Source organism: Salmo trutta, chromosome 5 (genome assembly GCF_901001165.1).
Source record: "Salmo trutta chromosome 5, fSalTru1.1, whole genome shotgun sequence".
Classification (NCBI taxonomy): domain Eukaryota; kingdom Metazoa; phylum Chordata; class Actinopteri; order Salmoniformes; family Salmonidae; genus Salmo; species Salmo trutta.
The window spans coordinates 31748571-31772561 of record NC_042961.1 but is presented as its reverse complement, the minus strand read 5'-3'; the positions used below and the strand labels follow the sequence as shown (position 1 = coordinate 31772561).

Here is a 23991-nt window from a genome sequence, read left to right as displayed (position 1 = left end):
AAGAGAGCTTACCTTAAAACACGTATAATAAACAAACATACACATTATCTGCAACTGTAACGGTAAGTGATTCATCAATGCAGGCGACACTGAACTAGATTGTTTGTGAAAATATAGTTAGCACAAAGGACTAGTCATTTACTATTGGATATTACCATTGGAGCTCAGAGATCCTATTTACAAAGAGAGATTGTTTTTTGTTTGAGTGTAGACTTTGGATTCACATCACATGTTAGCTGTGTAGGCTACTCTCCAGGGGCATGAAGTGTATGTTAGGCCAAATCTTCCTTCTGTGGCCCTGTCTGGTTTACAGCGCAGCGGAAAAAATATATATATTTGATAGCTAAAACCACTAATACTTTTGTTATAAAGATATGGACGTCTCTAAAACTGGAACCACAATCAATTTAAAAGGATCTTGATCCTCCCCTTCTACTTCGAAACAGAACCTTAAATCCAGTCATTAATAGATTACAGAATGCATATTTAAGTACTTGTATAGATAAACAGCAACATGAGAAATTGTCAAATAACATCGCTGACTAAATGCTGATGATACAATGATAAAGCCTTTAAAAGTCAGTAGGAGCATCATAAGCAGCAGAGTCAGCATTCCTAGGCATTCTGGAAATCACGAGGAGGAATCATTCTGGAAAGCACTAGGAGGTGGAGGTGCATTACAGATCACAATGGGTTTGGTGTTTGTACCATTGTGATCGTGACCTGAGCACAACGCCAGGTGGAGACAGTCCCTGAAAGTCCCTGCGCAGAACGAGAACAGAGGGGTCATACTGTCCGCCCCCAGGAAAGACACCAGGCCCGCTGGGAAACTACATAGGACCCCAATACGGCTGAAGTGTTTTGTGACAGGCAGCTGGTGGGGCACCCCACTGTGCCAGGCTGTGTACTCCCCATCAAAGAACTCTACGGCCCAGGAGTCAGAGCCGCGGCCCAGCCAGCAGTCCTCAGCACGGCCCTTGCGGGAGATGGTGGGGTAGGTGAGGCCCAGCTCCCAGTATGTCTTACCAGCCACGTCTATCTCCCAGTAGTGACGCCCAGAGCTGAAGCCCTGCAGGCTGATTACGTTGAGGGTGGTGTCAAAGCGGCCCGGGAGCTCTGGTAGTTCCTGCCAGGTATCTGTGTAGGTGGCACTGTCACCGCGCGGGGAGATGATCAGCTTAGGGTGCGCTGTCTCTGGGTCCAGGGAAACCTCTGTGGAATCTGGGGACAGATGTGTATTTTTACCAAGAGAAATAACTATATTTAAAGGAAAATATTCTCACTGGCTGGATGTGGCAAGCCATAACCGCTTTGTGCTGATAAAAATTTGAAATCACAGAGTTTTAGGTTTTAAAATCAAATCAGATTTCATTTGTCACATGCGCCGAATACAACGTGTGTAGACTTTACAGTGAAATGCTTGCTTACTAGCCCTTCCATCGATGCAGAGTTTAAAAATAATAATACAAAGAAAAACAGTAATAGGAATAAAATACACAAGAATGGATCTATATACAGGGAGTACGAGTACTAGTTCAACGTGCAGGGTTACGAGGTATTTGAGGTAGATATGTACAGTGCCTTCGGAAAGTATTCAGACCCCTTGACTTTTTCCACATTTTGTTGTGTTCCAGCCTGAATTGAAAATAGATTCAATTGAGATTTTGTGTCAATAGCCTACACACAATACCCCATTACAGTGAGGGAAAAAAGCTGTTGATCCCCTGTTGATATTGTACGTTTGCCCACTGACAAAGAAATGATCAGTGTATAATTTTGGTAGGTTTATTTGAACAGTGAGAGACAGAATAACAACAAAGAAATACAGAAAAACGCATGTCAAAAATGTTATAAATTGATTTGCATTTTAATGAGGGAAATAAGTATTTGATCCCTCTGCAAAACATGACTCAGTACTTGGTGGCAAAACCCTTGTAGGCAATCACAGAGATCAGACATTTCTTGTAGTTGGCCACCAGGTTTGCACACATCTCAGGAGGGATTTTGTCCCACTCCTCTTTGCAGATCTTCTCCAAGTCATTAAGGTTTCGAGGCTGACGTTTGGCACCTCGAACCTTCAGCTCCCTCCACAGATTTTCTATGGGATTAAGGTCTGGAGACTGGCTAGGCCACTCCAGGACCTTAATGTGCTTTTTCGTGAGCCACTCCTTTGTTGCCTTGGTCATGTGTTTTGGGTCATTGTCATGCTGGAATACCCATCTACGACCTATTTTCAATGCCCTGGCTGAGGGAAGGAGGTTCTCACCCAAGATTTGACGGTACATGGCCCCGTCCATCGTCCCTTTGATGCGGTGAAGTTGTCCTGTCCCCTTAGCAGAAAAACACCCCTAAAGCATAATGTTTCCACCTCCGTGTTTGACGGTGGGGATGGTGTTCTTGGGGTCATAGGCAGCATTCCTCCTCCTCCAAACACGGCGAGTTGAGTTGATGCCAAAGAGCTCCATTTCTGTCTCATCTGACCACAACACTTTCACCCAGTTGTCCTCTGAATCATTCAGATGTTCATTGGCAAACTTCAGACGGGCATGTATATGTGCTTTCTTGAGCAGAGGGACATTGCGGGCGCTGTAGGATTTCAGTCCTTCACGGCGTAGTGTGTTACCAATTGTTTTCTTGGTGATTATGGTCCCAGCTGCCTTGAGATCATTGACAAGATCCTCCCGTGTAGTTCTGTGCTGATTCCTCACCGTTCTCATGATCATTGCAACTCCACGAGGTGAGATCTTGCATTGAGCCCCAGGCCGAGGGAGATTGACAGTTCTTTTGTATTTCTTCCATTTGCGAGTAATCGCACCAACTGTTGTCACCTTCTCACCAAGCTGCTTGGTGATGGTCTTGTAGCCCATTCCAGCCTTGTGTAGGTCTACAATCTTGTCCCTGACATCCTTGGAGAGCTCTTTGGTCTTGGCCATGGTGGAGAGTTTGGAATCTGATTGATTGATTGCTTCTTTGGACAGATGTCTTTTATACAGGTAACAAGCTGAGATTTGGAGCACTCCCTTTAAGAGTGTGCTCCTAATCTCAGATCGTTACCTGTATGAAAGACACCTGGGAGCCAGAAATCTTTCTGATTGAGAGGGGGTGAAATACTTATTTCCCTCATTAAAATGCAAATCAATTTATAACATTTTTGACATGCGTTTTTCTGGATTTTTTTGTTGTTATTCTGTCTCTCACTGTTCAAATAACCTGTTTGGGATAGGGGGCAGTATTTTCACGGCCGGATAAAAAACGTACCCGATTTAATCTGGTTATTACTCCTGCCCAGAAACTAGAATATGCATATAATTAGTAGATTTGGATAGAAAACACCCTAAAGTTTCTAAAACTGTTTGAATGGTGTCTGTGAGTATAACAGAACTCATATGGCAGGCCAAAACCTGAGAAGATTCTATATGGGAAATGCCCTGTCTGACCATTTCTTGGCCTTCTGTAGCTTCTTTATCGAAAATACAGGATCTCTGCTGTAACGTGACATTTTCTAAGGCTTTCATTGGCTCTCAGAAGGCGCCAGAATGTTGAATGATAACTCTGCAGTCTCTGGGCGAAAAACAGTAGGGGTTTTGGAGAGTGGTACTTCTGAGAACAATGACACTGGCGTGCGCGTGCATGTGATGACTCCATTTTCTTCTATCAGTGTTTGAATGGATACAACGTCTCCCGGTTGGAATATTATCGCTATTTTACGAGAAAAATCGCATAAAATGTATTTTAAACAGCGTTTGACATGCTTCGAAGTACGGTAATGGAATATTTTGATTTTTTTTGTCACGAAACGCTCTGGCGCGTCACCCTTCGGATAGTGATTTGAACGCACGAACAAAACGGAGCTATTTGGATATAACTATGGATTATTTGGAACCAAAACATCATTGGGTGTTGAAGTAGAGGTCCTGGGAGTGTCACGTCCTGACCAGCAGAGGGCGTAATTTATTAGTTTTGGTCAGGACGTGGCAGAGTTTTTGTTATGTGTTAGTTAATTGGGGTTGGACTCCCAATTGAAGGCAGGTGTGTTGTGTTGCCTTTGATTGGGAGTCCTATATATTAGTGTGTGTTTTTCCTTGGTGTTGTGGGTAATTGTTTCTTGTTTAGTGTGTTTGCACCTGACAGGACTGTTGGCTGTCGGTTTTCTCAGTTTGTTTTGTATAGTGTTCTCTTTTGCTTTATTAAATATGATGAACACCAACTCCGCTGCATTTTGGTCCATTCCTGAAGACAGTCCTTACAGAATTACCCACCACAAAATGACCAAGCAGCGGAGGAGGAGGGAGCAGCGCCAGGAGGAGCCACAGGAGTACAGCGTTATGGACTCATGGACATGGGAGGATATCCTGAACGGCAAGGGATCCTACACATGGGCGGAGATCCTGGCTGAAAGCGATCGCCTCCCATGGGAACAGGTGGAGGCACTCAGAAGAGCGGAGGCAGGAGGACAGAAGAACCAACGGCAGCGGTATGAGGGAACACGGCTGGGTAGGAAGCCCGAGAGGCACCCCCAATAATTTTTTTGGGGGGGGCACACGGGTAGTTTGGCTAGGCCAAGGAAGAGCCGTAAGCCAGCTACCCGTGATTACATGGAGGAGCGTATGAGGTGGAGGGCGCCATGTTTCGCTGAGGTGCGCACTATCTCGTCAATACGCACGCACAGCCCAGTCCGCCCTGTACCAGCGCCCCGCATGTGCCAGGGCAAAGTGAGCATCGAGCCTGAAGGGGTGATGCCAACCCTGCGCTCAAGACCGCCAGTGCGCCTCTACGCCAGTCAGGAGTCGCCAGAGCTGCCCGCCAGTCAGGAGTCGCCAGAGCTGCCCGCCAGTCAGGAGTCGCCAGAGCTGCCCGCCAGTCAGGAGTCGCCAGAGCTGCCCGCCAGTCAGGAGTCGCCAGAGCTGCCCGCCAGTCATGAGTCGCCAGAGCTGCCCGCCAGTCATGAGTCGCCAGAGCTGCCCGCCAGTCATGAGTCGCCAGAGCTGCCCGCCAGTCATGAGTCGCCAGAGCTGCCCGCCAGTCATGAGTCGCCAGAGCTGCCCTCCAGTCATGAGTCGCCAGAGCCGCCCGCCAGTCAGGAGTCGCCAGAGCCGCCCGCCAGTCAGGAGTCGCCAGAGCCGCCTGCCAGTCAGGAGTCGCCAGAGCCGCCCGCTAGTCAGGAGCTGCCAGAGTGGCCCGACTGCCCGGATCTGCCAGAGTGGCCCGCCTGTCTGGGTCTGCCAGGGTGGCCCGCCTGCCCAGATCTGCCAGGGTGGCCCGCCTGCCCAGATCTGCCAGGGTGGCCCGCCTGCCCAGATCTGCCAGGGTGGCCCGCCTGCCCGGATCTGCCAGGGTGCCCCGCCTGTCCGGATCTGCCAGAGTGGCCCGCCTGTCCGGGTCTGCCAGGGTGGCCCGCCTGCCCGGATCTGCCAGGGTGGCCCGCCTGCCCAGATCTGCCAGGGTGGCCCGCCTGCCCGGATCTGCCAGGGTGCCCCGCCTGTCCGGATCTGCCAGAGTGGCCCGCCTGTCCGGGTCTGCCAGGGTGGCCCGCCTGCCCGGATCTGCCAGGGTGGCCCGCCTGCCCAGATCTGCCAGGGTGGCCCGCCTGCCCGGATCTGCCAGGGTGCCCCGCCTGTCCTCCGGCCCAGCCCGAGTGGCCCGCCTGTCCTCCGGCCCAGCCCGAGTGGCCCGCCTGTCCTCCGGCCCAGCCAGAGTGGCCCGCCTGTCCTCCGGCCCAGCCCGAGTGGCCCGTCTGCCAGGGTCAGCTCGAGTGGCCCGTCTGCCCGGCTCTGCCAGGGTGCCCCGCCTGTCCTCCGGCCCAGCCCGAGTGGCCCGCCTGTCCTCCGGCCCAGCCCGAGTGGCCCGCCTGTCCTCCGGCCCAGCCAGAGTGGCCCGCCTGTCCTCCGGCCCAGCCCGAGTGGCCCGTCTGCCAGGGTCAGCCCGAGTGGCCCGCCTGTCCTCCGGCCCAGCCAGAGTGGCCCGCCTGTCCTCCGGCCCAGCCCGAGTGGTCCGTCTGCCAGGGTCAGCTCGAATGGCCCGTCTGCCCGGCGCAGCTATCGGCGCCACCGAAGTGGACGACGCCGAAGGTGGAGCGAGGTTCACGTCCCGCACCTGAGCCACCTCAAGGATAGGTGGGTTGGGGGAGGGAGGGTGTAGCACAGTGCCGTAGTTGACGGCAGCCACCCTCTCTTCCCTCCCTTATTGTTTAGGGGGTATTGTTTATTGGTTTTGTTGGGGTATTGGGGATTTTTTGTGTTTTCTTTTTTAAGGTACATTCCGGGGTCTGCACCTTTAGGGGGGGTACTGTCAAGTCCTGACCAGCAGAGGGCGTAATTGTATTAGTTTTGGTCAGGACGTGGCAGAGTTTTTGTTATGTGTTAGTTAATTGGGGTTGGACTCCCAATTGAAGGCAGGTGTGTTGAGTTGCCTTTGATTGGGAGGCCTATATAGTAGTGTGTGTTTTTCCTTGGGGTTGTGGGTAATTGTTTCTTGTTTAGTGTGTTTACACCTGACAGGACTGTTGGCTGTCGGTTTTCTCAGTTTGTTTTGTATAGTGTTCTCTTTTGCTTTATTAAATATGACGAACACTAACTCCGCTGCATTTTGGTCCATTCCTGAAGACAGTCCTTACATGGGAGTGCATTCTGACGAAGAACAGCAAAGGTAATCCAATTTTTCTAATAGTAAATCTGAGTTTGGTGAGTGCCAAACTTGGTGGGTGTCAAAATAGCTAGCCGTGATAGCCGGGCTATCTACTCAGAATATTGCAAAATGTGCTTTCACCGAAAAGCTATTTTAAAATCGGGCACCGCGATTGCATAAAGGAGTTCTGCATCTATAATTCTTAAAATAATTGTTTTTTTTTTGTCAACGTTTATCGTGAGTAATTTAGTAAATTCGGTGGGTATGCTAGTTCTGAACAAAACATGCTAATGTAAAAAGCTGTTTTTTGATATAAATATGAACTTGATTGAACGAAACATGCATGTATTGTATAACATAATGTCCTAGGAGTGTCATCTGATGAAGATCATAAAAGGTTAGTGCTGCATTTAGCTGTGGTTTTGGTTTTTGTGACGTATATGCTAGCTTGAAAAATGGGCGTGTGATTGTTTCTGGCTGGGTACTCTCCTGACATAATCTAATGTTTTGCTTTCGTTGTAAAGCCTTTTTGACATCGGACAATGTGGTTAGATAAAGTTGAGTCTTGTCTTTAAAATGGTGTAAAATAGTCATATGTTTGAAAAATTGAAGTTTTTGCATTTTTGAGGTATTTGTAATTCGCGCCACGCTATACCATTGGATATTGGAGCAGGTGTTCCGCTAGAGGAACGTCTGTCCCTAATTATAAACCTACCATTAAAATTATAGACTGATCATTTCTTTGTCAGTGGGCAAACGTACAAAATTTGCAGGGGATCAAATACTTTTTTCCCTCACTGTATGTCAAAGTGGAATTATGTTTTTAGAAATTTTGAAAATGAAAAGCTGAAATGTCTTGAGTCAATAAGTATCCAACCCCTTTGTTAGGGAAAGCCTAAATAAGTTCTGGAGTAAACATTTGCTCAACAAGTCACATAATAAGTTCCATGGACTTTCTCTGTGTGCAATAATAGTGTTTAACATGATTTTTGAATGACGACCTCATCTCTGTACCCCACACATACACCTAATTATCTGCAAGGTCCCTCAGTCGAGCAGTGAATTTCAAACACAGATACAACCATAAAGACCAGGCTTTTCAATGCCTTGCAAAGAAGGGGAGCTAGTGGGAGCTCGGCCCCAGTGATGTACTGGGCTGTCTGCACCACCCTATGTAGCACTTGGCAGTGCACTTGACATACCAAGCTGTGATGCAGCCAGTCAAGACACTCTTGATGGTGCAGCTGTAGAACTTTTTGGGGATCTGAGGGCCCATGCCAAATCTTTTCAGTCTGTTATGCCCTCTTCTTTACTGTGCGAGTGTGTGTGTGGACCATGTTAAGTCCTTAGTGATGTGGACACCAAGGAACTTGAAGCTCTTGACCAGCCCTGTCAATGTGTATGGGGATGTGCTCTCCCATCTTTCTCCTGTAGTCCACGATCAGCTTCTTGGTCTTACTGACGTTGAGGGAGAGGTTGTGCTGGCACCACACTGCCAAGTCTCTTACATCCTCCCTGTAGGCTGTCTCATCACCTTCGGTGATCAGGCCTACCACTGTTGTATCATCAGAAAACTTGAAGAGGGAGTCATGCGTGGCCAATCAGTCGTGGGTAAAAAGGGAGTACAGGAGGGGACTAAGCGCACAACCCTGAGGGGACACCCTATTCAGGGTCAGCGTGGTGGAGGTGTTGTTGCCTACCCTTACCACCTGAGGGTGACCCTTCAGGAAATCCAGGATCCAGTTGCAGAGGGAGGTGTTCAGTTCCAGGGTCCCCAGCTTGGTGATGAGCTTGGAGGGAACTATGGTGTGGACGCTGAGCTGTATAACAGCATTCTAACATAGTTATTTCCCCTCTTGTCCAGGTGGGAGAGGGCAGTGTGAAGTACAATTGAGATTGCGTTTTTAGGTGCACAAACATGCTGCATGTTAATAAAATGGTTTACCCACACATATATTATACATGTAACAAATGTATCTATAATGAAATAACTCTGACAGACCTCTGGGTGTAAAAAAGGACCTGCCAATCTCGCTTCAAGTTGTAATTGACATCACATCTTGAGAATGAAATCATTAAAAATGAAAAGGGAACTCACAGCTCTTGATGAGTCTCTTGGTGATGGGGGTCTGGGAACGTATGAGTAGCAGCATGTTGTTGGTGAGGCTGAGGATCTGGTCAGCTTTAGGCTCATCCAAGTTCACTTTGCTGGGATCTGTCCTGTTCAGCAGATCTATCACTCTGGGTGAGAGAGGACAGACATCAATATTTACTGCAGGAGCCATCACATGAACAGTGACAGTTCATGATCAATAATGATGATTGAAAACATATTTGTCAATAAAATGTTTTCTTAAAAAAGATTTGTATTTGATTTGCATGTGGTATAAGAAACAAAACATGTATCTGGATTAATTGACATACCTGCCAACTATCTCAGTGTCCTGGAGAAGATGGGGAGGAAATAAAGACAGTGACAATGAATAGGCAGTTCACAATATGTACATATCATAGTTACATCCATCATCAATATCCATTGAATGAGTTCATGTTAAATAGAACTGAAGAGCCAAATCACCAGTGAATAAGGCAGTAGAATGTCCTTTTGGGCCAGCTCAGCTGTGAGCCTGGCCAGATCCTGCTCTATCTCCTGAATGATGTTGCAGTTCTTCTCCATCAGGTCCTCCAGGGCTGTGACTGCAGCTCTCTCCTCCATCTCCAGGTGGGTTAGAGTCATCCCCAGGTCCTCATCCAGAACCCTCTGGATGTCCTCATACTTCTTCCTTATACTCTCCCTCATTGCTGATGACTTTTTCTGGTTGGGTGACACAGACTCAATCAGTGTGAAAGTCATTGCAACATATCCCATCTTAGAGCTTCATATGCTACCACGTTTTGAGAGTTTTTCAGCACAAATAGACACCATTGAAATATAGATATGAGATGTGACCACAGAAATATAAAGCAACACTTCATTTTAATGGATCCTTACAGTGTAATTACATGGATAATTACACTGTGACAAGCATTGAAGTTAATTGTAATAACTCACAGTTACACTGTAATATCAACAGGTCATCAATTGCATTCTGAAATTACGGAGGTGTAACAACGAATGCATGTGTCACGCCCTGACATTAGAGATCCTTTTCTGTCTCTGTTTTGGTTGTTCAGGGCGTGAGTTGGGGTGGGCATTCTATGTCCTTTTTTCTATGTTTGGTATTTCTTTGTTTCAGCCGGGTATGGCTCTCAATCAGGGACAGCTGTATATCGTTGTTGCTGATTGGGAGCCATACTTAGGCAGCCTGTTTTCCTTTGGGTTTTGTGGGTGGTTATTTTCTGTTTAGTCATTTGTTACCTGACAGAACTGTTTGGCTGTTGTCTTTTGTTTATTTGTAAAGTGTTCTCTTTTCCCATTAAATTACAAAGATGAGCACTAACCACACTGCGCCTTGGTCTACTCCATTCAACAGCCGTTACAGCATGTTACAATGCTTGTTACAAATGGTCAAGTTTTCACTAACTTCACCAGTGTTTTGTTCCTTCTCAGCTTCATCCGATTCAGTAATAACTATCACAAGGTTATAATCTCTTGTGGACACATGCGCTGGGTGGCCCGAGATGACATAAACTCCGATTTCCTCCGATTTCCTATCTGTGAATGCACACTCTTCAAAATGTCCACCCAATATCGTTGCTAGCACGTGCCCCCAAAAAGTGTAGCATCTGGGTTAACTTGGTTGTGTTTACAAAACAGATAAGATATAGGTCAACATCACTGACTGGGGTCTACCATACAGGTGTCATTCTCAAATGGGTGTCATCCTCAAGTGGAATAATAAACACACAAGTACATGTAAAAGTACAATATAATTACTCGGTGTTACTAAGGATTTAGCTAGTTAAAATTAAGTGTATCTTGTAAATAATGTGTACTTATAGTGCATTCGGAAAGTATTCAGCTTGACTTTTCCCACATTTTGCTACGTTACAGCCTTATTCTAAATACATGTATTTCCTCATCAATCAACACACAATACCCCGTAATGACAAAGTGAAAACATGTTTTTAGAAGTGTCTACAAATTTATACAAAATTAAATACAAAAATACCTTATTCACATAAGTATTAAGACCCTTTGCTATGAGACTCGAAATTGAGCTCAGGTGCATTCTGTTCCATTTGATCATCCTTGAGATGTTTCTACAACGTGATTGGAGTCCACCTGTACTAAATTCAATTGATTGGACATGATTTGGAAAGGCACACACCTGTCTATATAAGGTCCCACAGTTGACAGTGCATGTCAGAGCAAACACCAAGCCACGAGGTTGAAGGAATTGTCCGCTAAGCTATAGGACTGTTTTGCTAGTACAGACTGGAATACGTTCTGGGATTCTTCTAATGGCATTGAGGAGTACACCACATCAGTCACTGGCTTCATCAATAAGTGCATCGATAACATCGTCCCCACAGTGACCGTACGTACATACCCCAATCATAAGTAATGGATTGCAGGTAACAGCCGCACTGAGCTAAAGGATAGAAGCGTAACTCTAACCCGGACGCTAAGAAGAAATCCCACTATGACCTCCGACAAACCATCAAACAGGCAAAGCGTCAATACAGGACTAAGATTGAATCGTACTACACCGGCTCCGATGCTCGTCGGATGTGGCAGGGCTTGTAAACTATTACGGACTACAAAGGGAAGCACATCCGTGAGCTGCCCAGTTACACAAACCTACCAGTCGAGCTAAATAACTTCTATGCTCGCTTTGAGGCAAGCAACACAGTTGCATGCATGAGAGCATCAGCTGTTCCAGATGACTGTGTGATCACGCCCTCCGTAGCCGATGTGAGTAAGACCTTTAAACAGGTCAACATTCACAAGGCCGCAGGGCCAGACGGATTACCAGGACATGTACTCCGTGCATGCACTGACCAACTGGCAAGTGTCTTCACTAACATTTTAAACCTGTCCCTGACCGAGTCTGTAATACCAACATGTTTCAAGCAGACCACCATAGTCCCTGTGCCAAAGAACACCAAGGTAACCTGCCTAAATGACTACCAACCCATAGCAATCACATCTGTAGCCATGAAGTGCTTTGAAAAGCTGGTCATGGCTCACATCAACACTATTATCCCAGGAACCTGAGACCCACTCCGATTTACATACCGCCCCAACAGATCCACAGATGATGCAATCTCTATTGCACTCCACACTACCCTTTCCCACCTAGACAGAAGGAACACTTACGTGAGAATGCTATTCATTGACTACAGCTCAGCGTTAAAACCATAGTGCCCTCAAAGCTCATCACTAAACTAAGGACTCTGGGACTAAACACCTCCCTCTACAACTGGATCCTGGACTTCCTGACGGGCCGCACCATGGTGGTAACAACATATCTGCCATTTTGATCCTCAACACAGGGGCCCCTCAGGGGTGAGTGCTCAGTCCCGTCCTGTACTCCCTGTTAACCCATGACTGCATGGCCAAGTACGACTCCAACACCATCATTAAGTTTGCAGACAACACAATATTTGTAGGCCTGATCACTGACAATGATGAGAAAGCCTATAGGGGGGTGGTCAGAGACCTGGCAGTGTGGTGCCAGGATAACAACCTCTCCCTCAATGTGATCAAGACAAAGGAGATGATTGTGGACTACAGAAAAAGGAAGACAGAGTACGCCCCCATTCTCCTTGACGGGGCTGTAGTGGAGCAGGTTGAGAGCTTCAAGTTCCTTGGTGTCCACATCACCAACAAACTATCATGGTCCAAACACACCAAGACAGTCGTGAAGTTCTACAGCTGCACCATCGAGCGCATCCTGACTGGTTACATCACCACCTGGTATGGCAACTGCTCAGCCTCCGACCGCAAGGCAATACAAAGGGTAGTGTGTACGGCCCAGTACCTCACTGGGGCCAAACTTCTTGCCATCCAGGACCTCTATACCAGGCGATGTTCGAAGGATGCCCAAAAAATAGCCATGTACTCTAGCCACCCTAGTCGTAGACTGTTCTCTCTGCTACCGCACGACAAGTGGTACTGGAGTGCCAAGACTAGGTCAAAAAGGCTTCTTAACAGCTTCTACCCCCAAGTCTTAAGACTCTTGAATAGTTAATCAAATGGCTACCCGGACTATTTGCATTGTCCCCACCCCCCATTTTTACGCTGCTGCTACTCTCTGTTTATTTTCCATGCATTGTCACTTTACCTCTACCTACACGTACACATTACAACAATTACCTCGATTAACCGGTGCCCCCGCACATTGACTCTGTACCGGAACCCCATGTATATAGCCACTCTGCTGTTATGTTATTGTTGCTCCTTAATTATTTGTGATATTTCGTCTTCTTTTTTCTTAAAACTGCATTGTCAGTTAAGGGCTTGTAAGTAAGCGTTTCACTGTAAGGTCTACACCTGTTGTATTTGGCACATGTGAGAAATAAAATGTGATTTGATTTGATTTGATTAGAAAATCTTCTGCAGCATTGAAGGTCCCCAAGAACACAATGGCCTCCGTCATTCTTAAATGGAAGAAGTTCGGAACCACCAAAACGCTTCCTAGAGCTGGCCGCCCGGCCAAACTGAGCAATCGGGGAGAAGGGCCTTGGTCAGGGAGATGACCGAGAACCCGATGGTCACACTGACAGAGCTCCAGAGTTCCTTTGTGGAGATGGGAGAACCTTCCAGACAGACGGAACAGACGGAAGCCACTCCTCAGTAAAAGCCACATGACAGCCCGCATGGAGTTTGCCAAAAAGGCACCCAAAGTACTCTCAGACCCTGAGAAACAAGATTCTCTGGTCTGATGAAACCAAGATTGAACTCTTTGGCCTGAATGTCAAGCTTCACGTCTGTAGGAAACTTGACACCATCCCTACGGTGAAGCATGGTGGTGAAAGCATCATGCTGGATGTTTTTCAGTGGCAGGGACTGGGAGACTTGTCCGGATCGAGGGAAAGATGAATGGAGCAAAGTACAGAGAGATCCTTGATGAAAACCTGCTCCAGAGTGCTCAGGACCTCAGACTGGGGGGCGAAGGTTCACCTTCCAACAGGACAACGACCCTAAGCACACAGCCAAGACAACGCAGGAGTGGCTTTGGAACAAGTCTCTGAATGTCCTTGAGTGGCCCAGCCAGAGCCCGGACTTGTACCTGATCGAACATCTCTGGAGAGACCTGAAAACATCTTTGTGGCGATGCTCCCCATCTAACCTGACAGAGCTTGAGAGGATCTGCAGAAAAGAATGGGAGAAACTACCCAAATACAGGTGTGCCAAGCTTGTAGCATCATACCCAAGAAGGCTCGAGGCTGTAATCACTGCCAAAGGTGCTTCAACAAAGTATTGAGTAAAGGGTCTGAATTCTTACATAAATGTGATATTTCAGTTTTTTATTGTTAATACATTTGCAAACATTTCTACAAACCTGTTTTTGCTTTGTCATTATTTGGTATTGTGTTTGGATTGATGAGGAAAACAAAACAATTGAATCAATTTTATAAATAGTCTGTAATGTAACAAAATGTGGAAAAAGTCAAGGGGTCTGAATACTTTCTGAATGCACTGTATATAGTGCATTACCTATCCTGTCAACCCTGGCCCTTATTTTAAGGCTTCCAGAAGCACCATCCAAGTGGGAGGACAACCACACTAGTACAACACAGAGTACATGTAATATCTGCATACGTACTTTTTAATTACTAGGTGATACACAGGATTTAGCTAGTTAAAATGAAGTGTGTCTTGAGGGGTACACAAAGTATGTTACCCATCCTGACAATCCTATCATTAGCTTCTGAAAGCACCATCCAAGTGAAAAAAAAACAGAACAAATACACCACAGAGTACATACACTGTATGTAATATCTGCATAGGTACAAGGTCGTTGCTAGTTGTAACATAGGATTTAGCTATATAAAAACAAGTGTAACTTTAGTAATTACCTATGAGCAATTTCTATATATACTGTATAATTACTGACTACTCATTACCAAGTGAAAAAACGTTCAAACAAAAGGTAAAAAGACCTTACATTTCTTACAAAATAACGAGGATTTTTAATGTTAGATTAATAATTTGATTTAACAAAGATATAGGCCTACTCAATAACATAAAACATTCTAGTGGTGGTGAGTAGTAGCTGTCGTGGAAAATTGTCTTAAGAACATAATACTCTTGCAAGAACTTTGTGAATTCAATATAGACTTTAATACAGAGTAGCAAAGCCGAGCCCTTCCATGGAAGGACCCTATTACACACGCAACAGAGCCGAGCCCTTCCATGAAAAATACTAAATTCTCATATTACAGAGTCCTGTCTTTATAGGATTCTGTCTTTGCATAACGTATAGAGTCCCCTCCCTCTATATGAAAATAGCTTCCCTTGTTTTTCACCATTATCTCTCCATATCAGCTTTTGCTTGTTAACGCCCACATCTGACAGCTGTATAGGTTATAATGGTAGCAGGGCCTGGTCCTATATGTTCCATTCCTTATATAGCCATTCTGTCTCAGCTCTTCAAAGTGGACAGCCTATATGCTGCTAATAATGGAAATGGAATCAGAGTCATGAGTTTTGCTCCCACATAGCCTATATAGCTCATTTAGAAAAATAGGATTGTCTTTTTTTCCTTTTTAACATTGCAAGTAACAATGGAAATCTAATTTCTCTGTCTCTGTCTTCATCTGTTTCTTTCTTGTCAGTATTTTGGAGTCTGAGACCTTATGGGAATCTAGGGTAGATAAGAAAAATGTAGCTATGATAATTTACATTACACTATACTAGTTATCAATACATATCATGATTTCTATAGTTTAGGTCTGCTACCTAGCTGTCACGCCCTGATCTGTTTCACCTGTTCCTATGATTGTCTCCACCCCTTCCAGGTGTCACTTATTTTCCCCAGTGTATTTATCCCTGTGTTTCCTGTCTCTCTGTGCCAGTTCGTCTTGTATGTTTAGTCAAGTCAACCAGCGTGTTTTCCCGTACTCCTTTTTGCTATTCTCCTTTATCTAGTCCTCCTGGTTTTGACCCTTGCCTGTTTCTGGACTCTCTATCCGCCTGCCTGACTATTCTGCCTGCCTTGACCAGAAGCCTGTCTGTTACTCTGTACCTCCTGGACTCTGATCTGGTTTTTACCTTTTTGCCTGTCCACGACCATTCTCTTGCCTACTCATTTTTGGATTATTACCCTCTCTGGGATAGTTTCCCAGTTTCCTGAATTTCTGCCTGACTGACGTGCCCAAAACTGTTACTCAGGCCCAGAAGCCAGTAAATGCATTTAATAATGGTATCATTGGATAGAAAACACTTTGAAGTTTCTAAAACTGTTAAAATAATGTCTGAGACTATAACAGAATTGATATGGCAGGCGAAAATCCAAAGAAAAACCAAACAATTGTTTTTTGGGGGGGTTCCAGGCTCTTATAATGGAAATCTATTGTTCGTATGTAAATCCGTCTCCCAGATTTCAATTCCTATGGCTTCCACTAGATGTCAAGAGCCTTTATTCAAGGTTTAAGGCTTGTTTTTTGAAAAACAAGCAAGAATTTTGAGTTTTGGTTAGGACACCACCGGAACAATATCAGTCTTTCGGCACCCAAAGGAGAGGGCACGCGCTTACTAATTTTGCTTTCCTATTGAACATACTACTTTCTGTATGAAATATTATAGTTTATTTACATTTATAGTACCTGAGGATTAAATAGAAATGTCGTTTGACTTGTTTGGATGAAGTTTAGCGGTAGCTTTTTGGACTCCTTTGTCTGCATGTTGAACGAGTGGATTACTGAAATTGATGGAGCCAACTAAACTGACTTTTTGGGATATAAAGAAGGATTTTATCTAACAAAACATCCATTCATGTTGTAGCTGGGACCCTTGGGATTGCAAACAGAGGAAGATCTTCAAATTTAAGTGATGTATTTAATCGCTATTTGTAATTTTATAAAGCCCGTGCTGGTTGAAAAATATGTTGGTGTGGCACCATCCTCAGACAATCGCATGGTATGCTTTCACCGTAAAGCCTATTGTAAATCGAACAATGCAGTTAGATTAACAACAATTTAAGCTTTTAAATGATATAAGATACTTGTATGTTCATGAATGTTTAATATTATGATTATTTATTTGAATTGCGCGCCCTCCAATTTCACCAGATGTTGTCGGCTTGTGTCCTGCAAGCGGGACGCCTATCCAACCATCTGCCATGACAGACCCAGCAGACTTGGACCAGCTCCGCCATGCTGTCTCCCTGCAGGGAGCCACCATTAGGAGACATGGTACAGGGCCTTTTGGAAGGGCTCAGGTCCTTGACAGAACGCTACCACCATGGGTAAAAGGCTATTATGGGAGTTAGCTCAGAGGTTACCTACTACCTCTGAAAAACCCCAATCACCTAGTAATTTTCCCCCTATCTGTGGTGAGATTGTACAGCCTATTCAGGCTCCCCGAGAGTCCCGCTTACCTCCTCTGGAGCGATATTCGGGGATTCCTGGTACCTGCTGGGGTTTTCTTTCTCAGTGCTTGCTTATTTTTGAGCTACAGCCATCTTCGTTTCCTTCAGAAAGATTGAAGATAGCGTATATTATTACGCTAATGTCGGGAAGGGCGCTCTGCTGGGCTACGGCAGTTTGGGAGCAACAATCTGTCATTTGTGGTCATCTGGAGGAATTGGTGGCAGAAGTGAGAAAGGTATTTGAGTCTCCGGTTTCCGTGAAAAGGCGGCCAGTAATGTGCTTGACTTACGTCAAAACTCCCGTGGTGTGGCAGACTGTGGTTGATTTTTGCACGTTAGCCGTTGAGAGTGCCTGGAATCCGGAGTCTCTTTTCAATACTTTGAGCTAGCTGCTCAGGAATTTCCAATGGATCTCGACTCCCTTATCGCCCTTACCATTAAAATTGATGGACGCCTATGGGCACGCAAGAGTGAGAGGAGGTCTGGTCTCGGGCACACTCATGCACCCGCTATGGCGTGTTCACCTCCAAGGGAATCCGGAAGTTTCCAAAGGCAGCTCTTCCGAGAGGATTCGAAGCAACCCGAGCCCTCTCGAGAATCTACGACGGGTGAGTTGGATACTCCTGAGCCTATGCAGTTGGGAAGAGCTAGGTTATCAGTTGGGGAATGCTCACAAAGGATGAATAATAACTTGTCTACTGTGGAGGGGCAGGACATTTTATAGCTACCTGCCTTATTAGGAAACCCTTGTCTCTAGTGGGTACCAGTACTATGGTGATTCAGATAGGGAGTTCCCTAATTCCTATCACCCGCACACCCCTTTTTGCTTTTGTGCTGTGGGTAGACCAATCTAAGTCTCTCCGAGTGCTCATTGACTCTGGGGCTGATGAAAGTTTTATGGATGCAACGACAGCTTCGGAGTTTGGTATTCCAATTCAGCCTCTCTCTGTGCCCATGGATGATAGGGCACTGGATGGCCACTCTATAAGGGAAGTCACCATAGTACTGTGCCCGTTCAATTATGGGTTTCTGGTAACCACAGTGAGACAATACAGTTCCTTCTCATTGCATCTCCCCATGTTCCGGTTGTTTTGGGATTTTCTTGGCTTCAAAAGCACAATCCGATGATTGATTGGAGGACAAGCTCCATCCTGGGTTGGAGCCCATTTTGCCATTCCCACTGCCTTCAAGCAGCACAGCCTTCCTCAAGTTGTCTTTCTCTGGATGTTAGCAAGACTGTGGATGTCTCTGCTATCCCCACAGAATACCATGGGCTCATGGAAGTGTTCAGTAAGGCACATGTTACTTCCCTTCCCCCGCACCATCCTTATGATTGTGCCATTGATCTTCTCCCAGACACTACAACACCTCAGGGTCGATTGTATTCACTGTCTGGACAAGAGACCAAAGCTATGGAGGAATACATAGAGGAGTCTCTGGTCACTGGGGCCGTCCGTCCGTCTGCATCTCCTGCCGGCGCAGGGTTTTCCTTTGTGGAGAAGAAGGACAAGACCCTGCATCCGTGCATTGACTACCGGGGACTTAATGACTTTACTGTCAAGAATCGTTACCCCTACCTCTCCTCGGCATTTGAACCTCTCCAAGGGGCTACCATATTTTCTAAGTTGGACCTTCGAAATGCCTACCACCTGGTTCGGATTCCCGAGGGGGATGAGTGGAAGACAGCCTTCAACACAGCCAGTGGACATTATGAGTACCAGGTCATGCCATTTGGACTCACCAACGCCCCTGCTGTTTTCCAGGTTTTGGTCAATGATGTGCTTCGGGACATGCTAAACCGGTTTGTGTTCGTGTACCTTGACGACATCCTGTTTTTTTCCCGATCTGCACAAGAACATATTCTTCATGTCAGACAGGTCCTTCAGCGCCTCCTGGAGAACCAACTGTTCGAGAAGTGTGAGTTCCACCGCTCTACAATCACCTTTCTGGGATATGTCATTGCTGAGGGCAATGTTCAGATGGATCCTAGAAAGGTGAAAGCAGTGGTGGATTGGCCTCAACCAACATCCAGCGTGCAGTTGCAGCGGTTTCTTGGTTTTTCAAACTTCTACCGCCGTTTCATTCGGGACTACAGCACCCTGTCGGCCCCCCTCTTGGCACTCACATCTACCAAGGTACTGTTCAAATGGTCTCCAGCTGTCGACAAAGCCTTTGTGGACCTGAAGCAGCGGTTCACAACAGCACCCATCCTCATCCATCCGGACCCCTCACGTTAATTTGTGGTGGAAGTGGATGCTTCGGATGTTGGAGTGGGGGCCATCCTGTCCCAGCGATCTGCCCAGGACCAGAAGCTTCATCCCTGTGCCTTCCTGTCCCATCGTCTCAATCCTGCTGAAAGGAACTATGATGTTGGCAACCGAGAACTCCTGGTGGTGAAGATGGCGTTGGAAGAGTGGAGGTACTGGCTGGAAGAAGCAGAACAGCCAATCCTGGTCTGGACTGACCACAAAAACCTGGAATATCTCCGTACAGCCAACTGCCTCAACTCCAGCCAGGCTTGGTGGGCCCTCCTGTTCACCAGATTTAACTTCACCATCTCCTACCGCCCAGGGTCAAAGAATGTGAAGCCTGACGCCCTCTTCCGCCTATACAGTTCCTCTGCCACACCCTCAACCTCTGAAACCATTCTCCCTACCGCATGCCTTGCTGCCACTGTGGATGGGGGTATTGATTACCTGGTCCGAGAGGCACAACACTCCCAGCTTGGACCTGAAGGGGGCATGACTAAACGTCTGTTTGTCCCTAATCCAGTCCGGTCCCGGGTCCTGGAATGGGCTCATTCCTCCAGGCTGACCTGTCATCCAGGGTCCTGTCGTACACTAGGCTTCCTCCGACAACGTTTCTGGTGGCCGTCGACAAGCGAACCTTCGCCGGACCCCAGGTCCCCGCTACCTCATTGGGCAGAGGGTATGACTTTCCACTCGGGATCTGCCCCTTCGGGTAGAGTCTCGCAAGCTATCTCCCGGGTTCATTGGTACTTTTCCCATCTCCAAAGTCCTGAGTTCCACTGCTGTCCGTCTTGTGTTACCCCCGTACCCTCCGATTCACCCTACCTTCCATGTGTCTAGGATTAAGCCCATGTCTCACAATCCTTTGTCTTCTGTCTCTAGGCCCATCCCTCCACCCTGGGTTATCGGTGGCCATCCAGCGTATAAGGTGACACGCCTCCTGAAGGTTCGACCATGGGGCAGGGGTTTCCAGTACCTAGTTGCCTGGAAGGGTTATGGCCCGGAGGAGAGGTGCTGGGTCCCGGCTAAAGACATCTTGGACCCAGCCCTCATCACCGATTTCCACCGCCGACACCCCTGTCAGCCAGGTGGGGGTGGTACTGTCACGCCCTGATCTGTTTCTCCACCCCCTCCAGGTGTCGCTTATTTTCCCCAGTGTATTTATCCCTGTACTAGTTCATCTTGCATGTTTAGTCAAGTCAACCAGACTGTTTTTGTCAGAATAACAACCTATCCCTCAATGTAACCAAGACTAAGGAGATGATTGTGGACTACAGGAAAAGGAGGACCGAGCACGCCCCGATTCTCATCGACAGGGCTGTAGTGGAGCAGATTGAGAGCTTCAAGTTCCTTGATGTCCACATCAACAACAAATTAGAATGGTCCAAACACACCAAGACAGTCGTGAAGAGGGCATGACAAAGCCTATTCCCCCTCAGGAAACTAAAAAGATTTGGCATGGGTCCTGAGATCCTCAAAAGGTTCTACAGCTGCAACATTGAGAGCATCCTGACTGGTTGCATCACTGCCTGGTACGGCAATTGCTCGGCCATCGACCGCAAGGCACTACAGAGGGTAGTGCATACGGCCCAGTACATCACTGGGGCTTAGCTGCCTGCCATCCAGGACCTCTACACCAGGCGGTGTCAGAGGAAGGCCCTAAAAATTGTCAAAGACCCCAGCCCCCCAGTCATAGACTGTTCTTTCTACTACCACATGGCAAGCAGTACCTGAGTGCCAAGTCTAGGACAAAAAGGCTTCTCAACAGTTTTTACCCCCAAGCCATAAGACTCCTGAACAGGTAATCAAATGGCTACCCGAACTATTTGCATTGTGTGCCCCCCCCAACCCCTCTTTTACGCTACTGCTACTCTCTGTCCATCATATATGCATAGTTACTTTAACCATATCTACATGTACATGCTACCTCAATCAGCCTGACTTACCGGTGTCTGTATGTAGCCTCGTTACTTTTATAGCCACGCTACTGTATATAGCCTCGCTACTGTTATTTTTCACTGTCTTTTTACTGTTGCTTTTATTTCTTTACATACCTATTGTTCACCTAATACCTTTTTTGCACAATTGGTTAGAGCCTGTAAGTAAGTATTTCACTGTAAGGTCTACAGCTGTTGTATTCGGCACACGTGACAAATAAACTTTGATTTGATTTGATTGGTTGACTATGCACACTGATGCAAGAGAACTGGGAACACAGAAAAAACGAAGTCAAATCATGACGTCAGTGATCTTCAGGTCAGAAAGCTGGAGCTCTTGTAAGATGCCACAGTTTCCAACTTTGAATTCCGAGTTGGATAACCGTTCAAACTGATTTTTCCCAGTTGGAGCTTGTTTTTTTCAGAGTTCCGAGTTTCATTGAAAGCACTGAAGTCGGAGATTTCCAAGTTCCAAGTTCCCAGTGGTTTTGAACGCGGCATGACCTTCTAGACCCATTTGTTGTTATTTCAAGCATGTTGCACAGATGCGTAGATCTTGACATGATGCCTTAATTCCTGGTATAAATAAATAATTGCACCAATGTATCCCATCCAAAAGTGAAAATGTTCCTCAACAGTGAAACCCTTGCAAGTTTACATGATGAAATAAAAGTTTGTCTTATGAACATTTTAAGTGCATTTATAAATCATTATTCAGTCAACCTTAATAGGCTTTTAATTTGTCAAGCACGAATGACTATCTCACAATGTTAACCATAACTGTTTATTCATGCGTCTAAAAATGTTTGGTTAAAATAATTTACCCATTGTTAAATACACCATTAATTGACTTAACAATTGAAAGTAATGTGAACTCGTTTTTGTAATGTGAACTCGTTTTTGCCATTGGGCCTACAGACGACAGAGCCCTTTATTGCAGAGTTGTGTCAGTCAATGAGGTGGTCGGTTTTAAATTAGCTAACTTATCACATGGTTTGTGCAGGCTGAAATATAGTGCTTTGGGATATTTGATTGGGATGCTATCGGAAATGTTAAGATTTGTAACAAGCATGGTAACAAGCATTCATTGTTACACCTCTGTAATTACAGACTGTTTTACCACCAGTTACATGTTGTTATTACAGTTTAACAATGTATTATTACAATTAATTACAATACTTGTTACATACTTGTTACAAGGACACCTTAAAAGGAAGTGTTACCAAATATAATTACTAGAAGGGCCAAAGCCCCTCAGACCCCAACAATTTGACTGGAACACTCATGTGTGCATTTAATATGGCTGACATGGTAGTGTGATGCTTCTGACCTCTGTTCACACAGATTAATCCCCATGCTGTTAGTTTACTTACAGTGATTTCAGTTTGCTTTGTGCTTAATTTCTTCATTCGGAACTTCACCGCTTCTCTTTGCCTCTTCAGACATTCCTGGTGCTTCAACAGCATCTCCTGGGGAGAGAAGGTTTCAGAAATACAAAAAAAAGAGCCAAGATGGATTCCACCAAAGTCTCTCTTTTGAAGCACAGTAGCACACACCTGATCCTGGGTCTTCATCTCCATGGTCTTATTCTAAGCGAGATGATCAGTTATACCAATGACGAAGAGCTTGGCTAATGATGCTGCCAAGTGAAGTTGTAATAAGACAAAGATTTTTAGTCCTGTGTCAGTTAGTCTTAAATCAGTATAGACTACTCTCATTCACATCCAGCTCTTGTATCTGTCTGCATGTGTCTCTCTTCTTCTGTTTATAGAATGGCCTGTCTCATACATACCATAACTCTGTAGCAGCAGAGTGATTTAAGACACAGGCACCTGGCCCTCTTTAACAATTCCATGCCTCCCTAGTGTCACAAGGTCAGGTGCCAGAGCATAGTGGATAGTGTTGTGTCCGTATAAATAGAATCACTAGAACAGACATGGCCCATTCATTGAGCCAGATTGGGTGTATCCATGAGGGTGCTATGAAATTGCTGTGGTCTGAGGGGATTATCCATTCTAGTCATTCTATTTCTATGGTTATGTCAGTGGGTCCCTTTTTCTCTGCCTTGGAAAGTATTCACCTTGAGCTGTCTGTCCAACTCACTCAAACACACTATCCTGTAAATTACTCCAGACAGACCATTCAGGTCATCAGGCATCTGTCTTCTAAGTTCCAGTGTCATTGTTGTAACCCTTTTCCATTATTCTAGCTTTGGATTGGTCAACCTTTGCCAATGGAAATCACTAGACGACAATGTGACATCCATCCTGATGTCACAGCTCTCCATTGACCATGCTATTTAGTCCTGGACTAGGGTTAATCTGTGTCCGGGAAAGCAACCCTATACGTACTGTATAACATTGAATATACTTGTGTAAATTGATCCCTGGCAAATGACTGTAAATAATGTTTACATTGATGGTATGAGGTTCTGTAAGCAGGCTATAAGCTAACAGAGGTTTTCTATCCAGTTTGATACACAGATCATCTTTAGCAACACTGTATTTCCTCCATTCATACTTTGATTCATACCTTACTTTAAAAATATAGGCCTTCTATGAGCCTGGGTGTGTGTGCATCTGTATGTGCGTGTTTGAGAGAGAGACAGACAGACAGTTCCATGGGTGTCTGCCTCTTTAAGTCCAGGAAGTCAACAGAGTACACTATGCCTGATTGGTCCCATAAAACTTGACAGGAGAG

The 23991-nt window shown here is 45.9% G+C and overlaps 1 protein-coding gene across 2 annotated transcripts; it reads right to left on the bottom strand.

The window, feature by feature from the left end:
- Positions 1–2: 2 nt before the first annotated feature.
- LOC115194069 (E3 ubiquitin-protein ligase TRIM39) lies at positions 3–23918 on the bottom strand. Of its 2 annotated transcripts, XM_029753410.1 has the most exons (6): positions 22848–23918; positions 22665–22760; positions 9203–9439; positions 9049–9068; positions 8723–8865; positions 3–1221 (listed from the first exon to the last, which is right to left on the bottom strand). In XM_029753410.1, the coding sequence occupies exons 1-6, from the start codon at positions 22869–22871 to the stop codon at positions 632–634; spliced, it is 1110 nt and encodes a 369-aa protein (XP_029609270.1). In that variant the 5' UTR covers positions 22872–23918; the 3' UTR covers positions 3–631. The 2 variants fall into 2 exon arrangements, with proteins under 2 accessions (XP_029609270.1, XP_029609268.1); XM_029753408.1 differs by having other exon boundaries at positions 22665–23918.
- Positions 23919–23991: the final 73 nt, after the last annotated feature.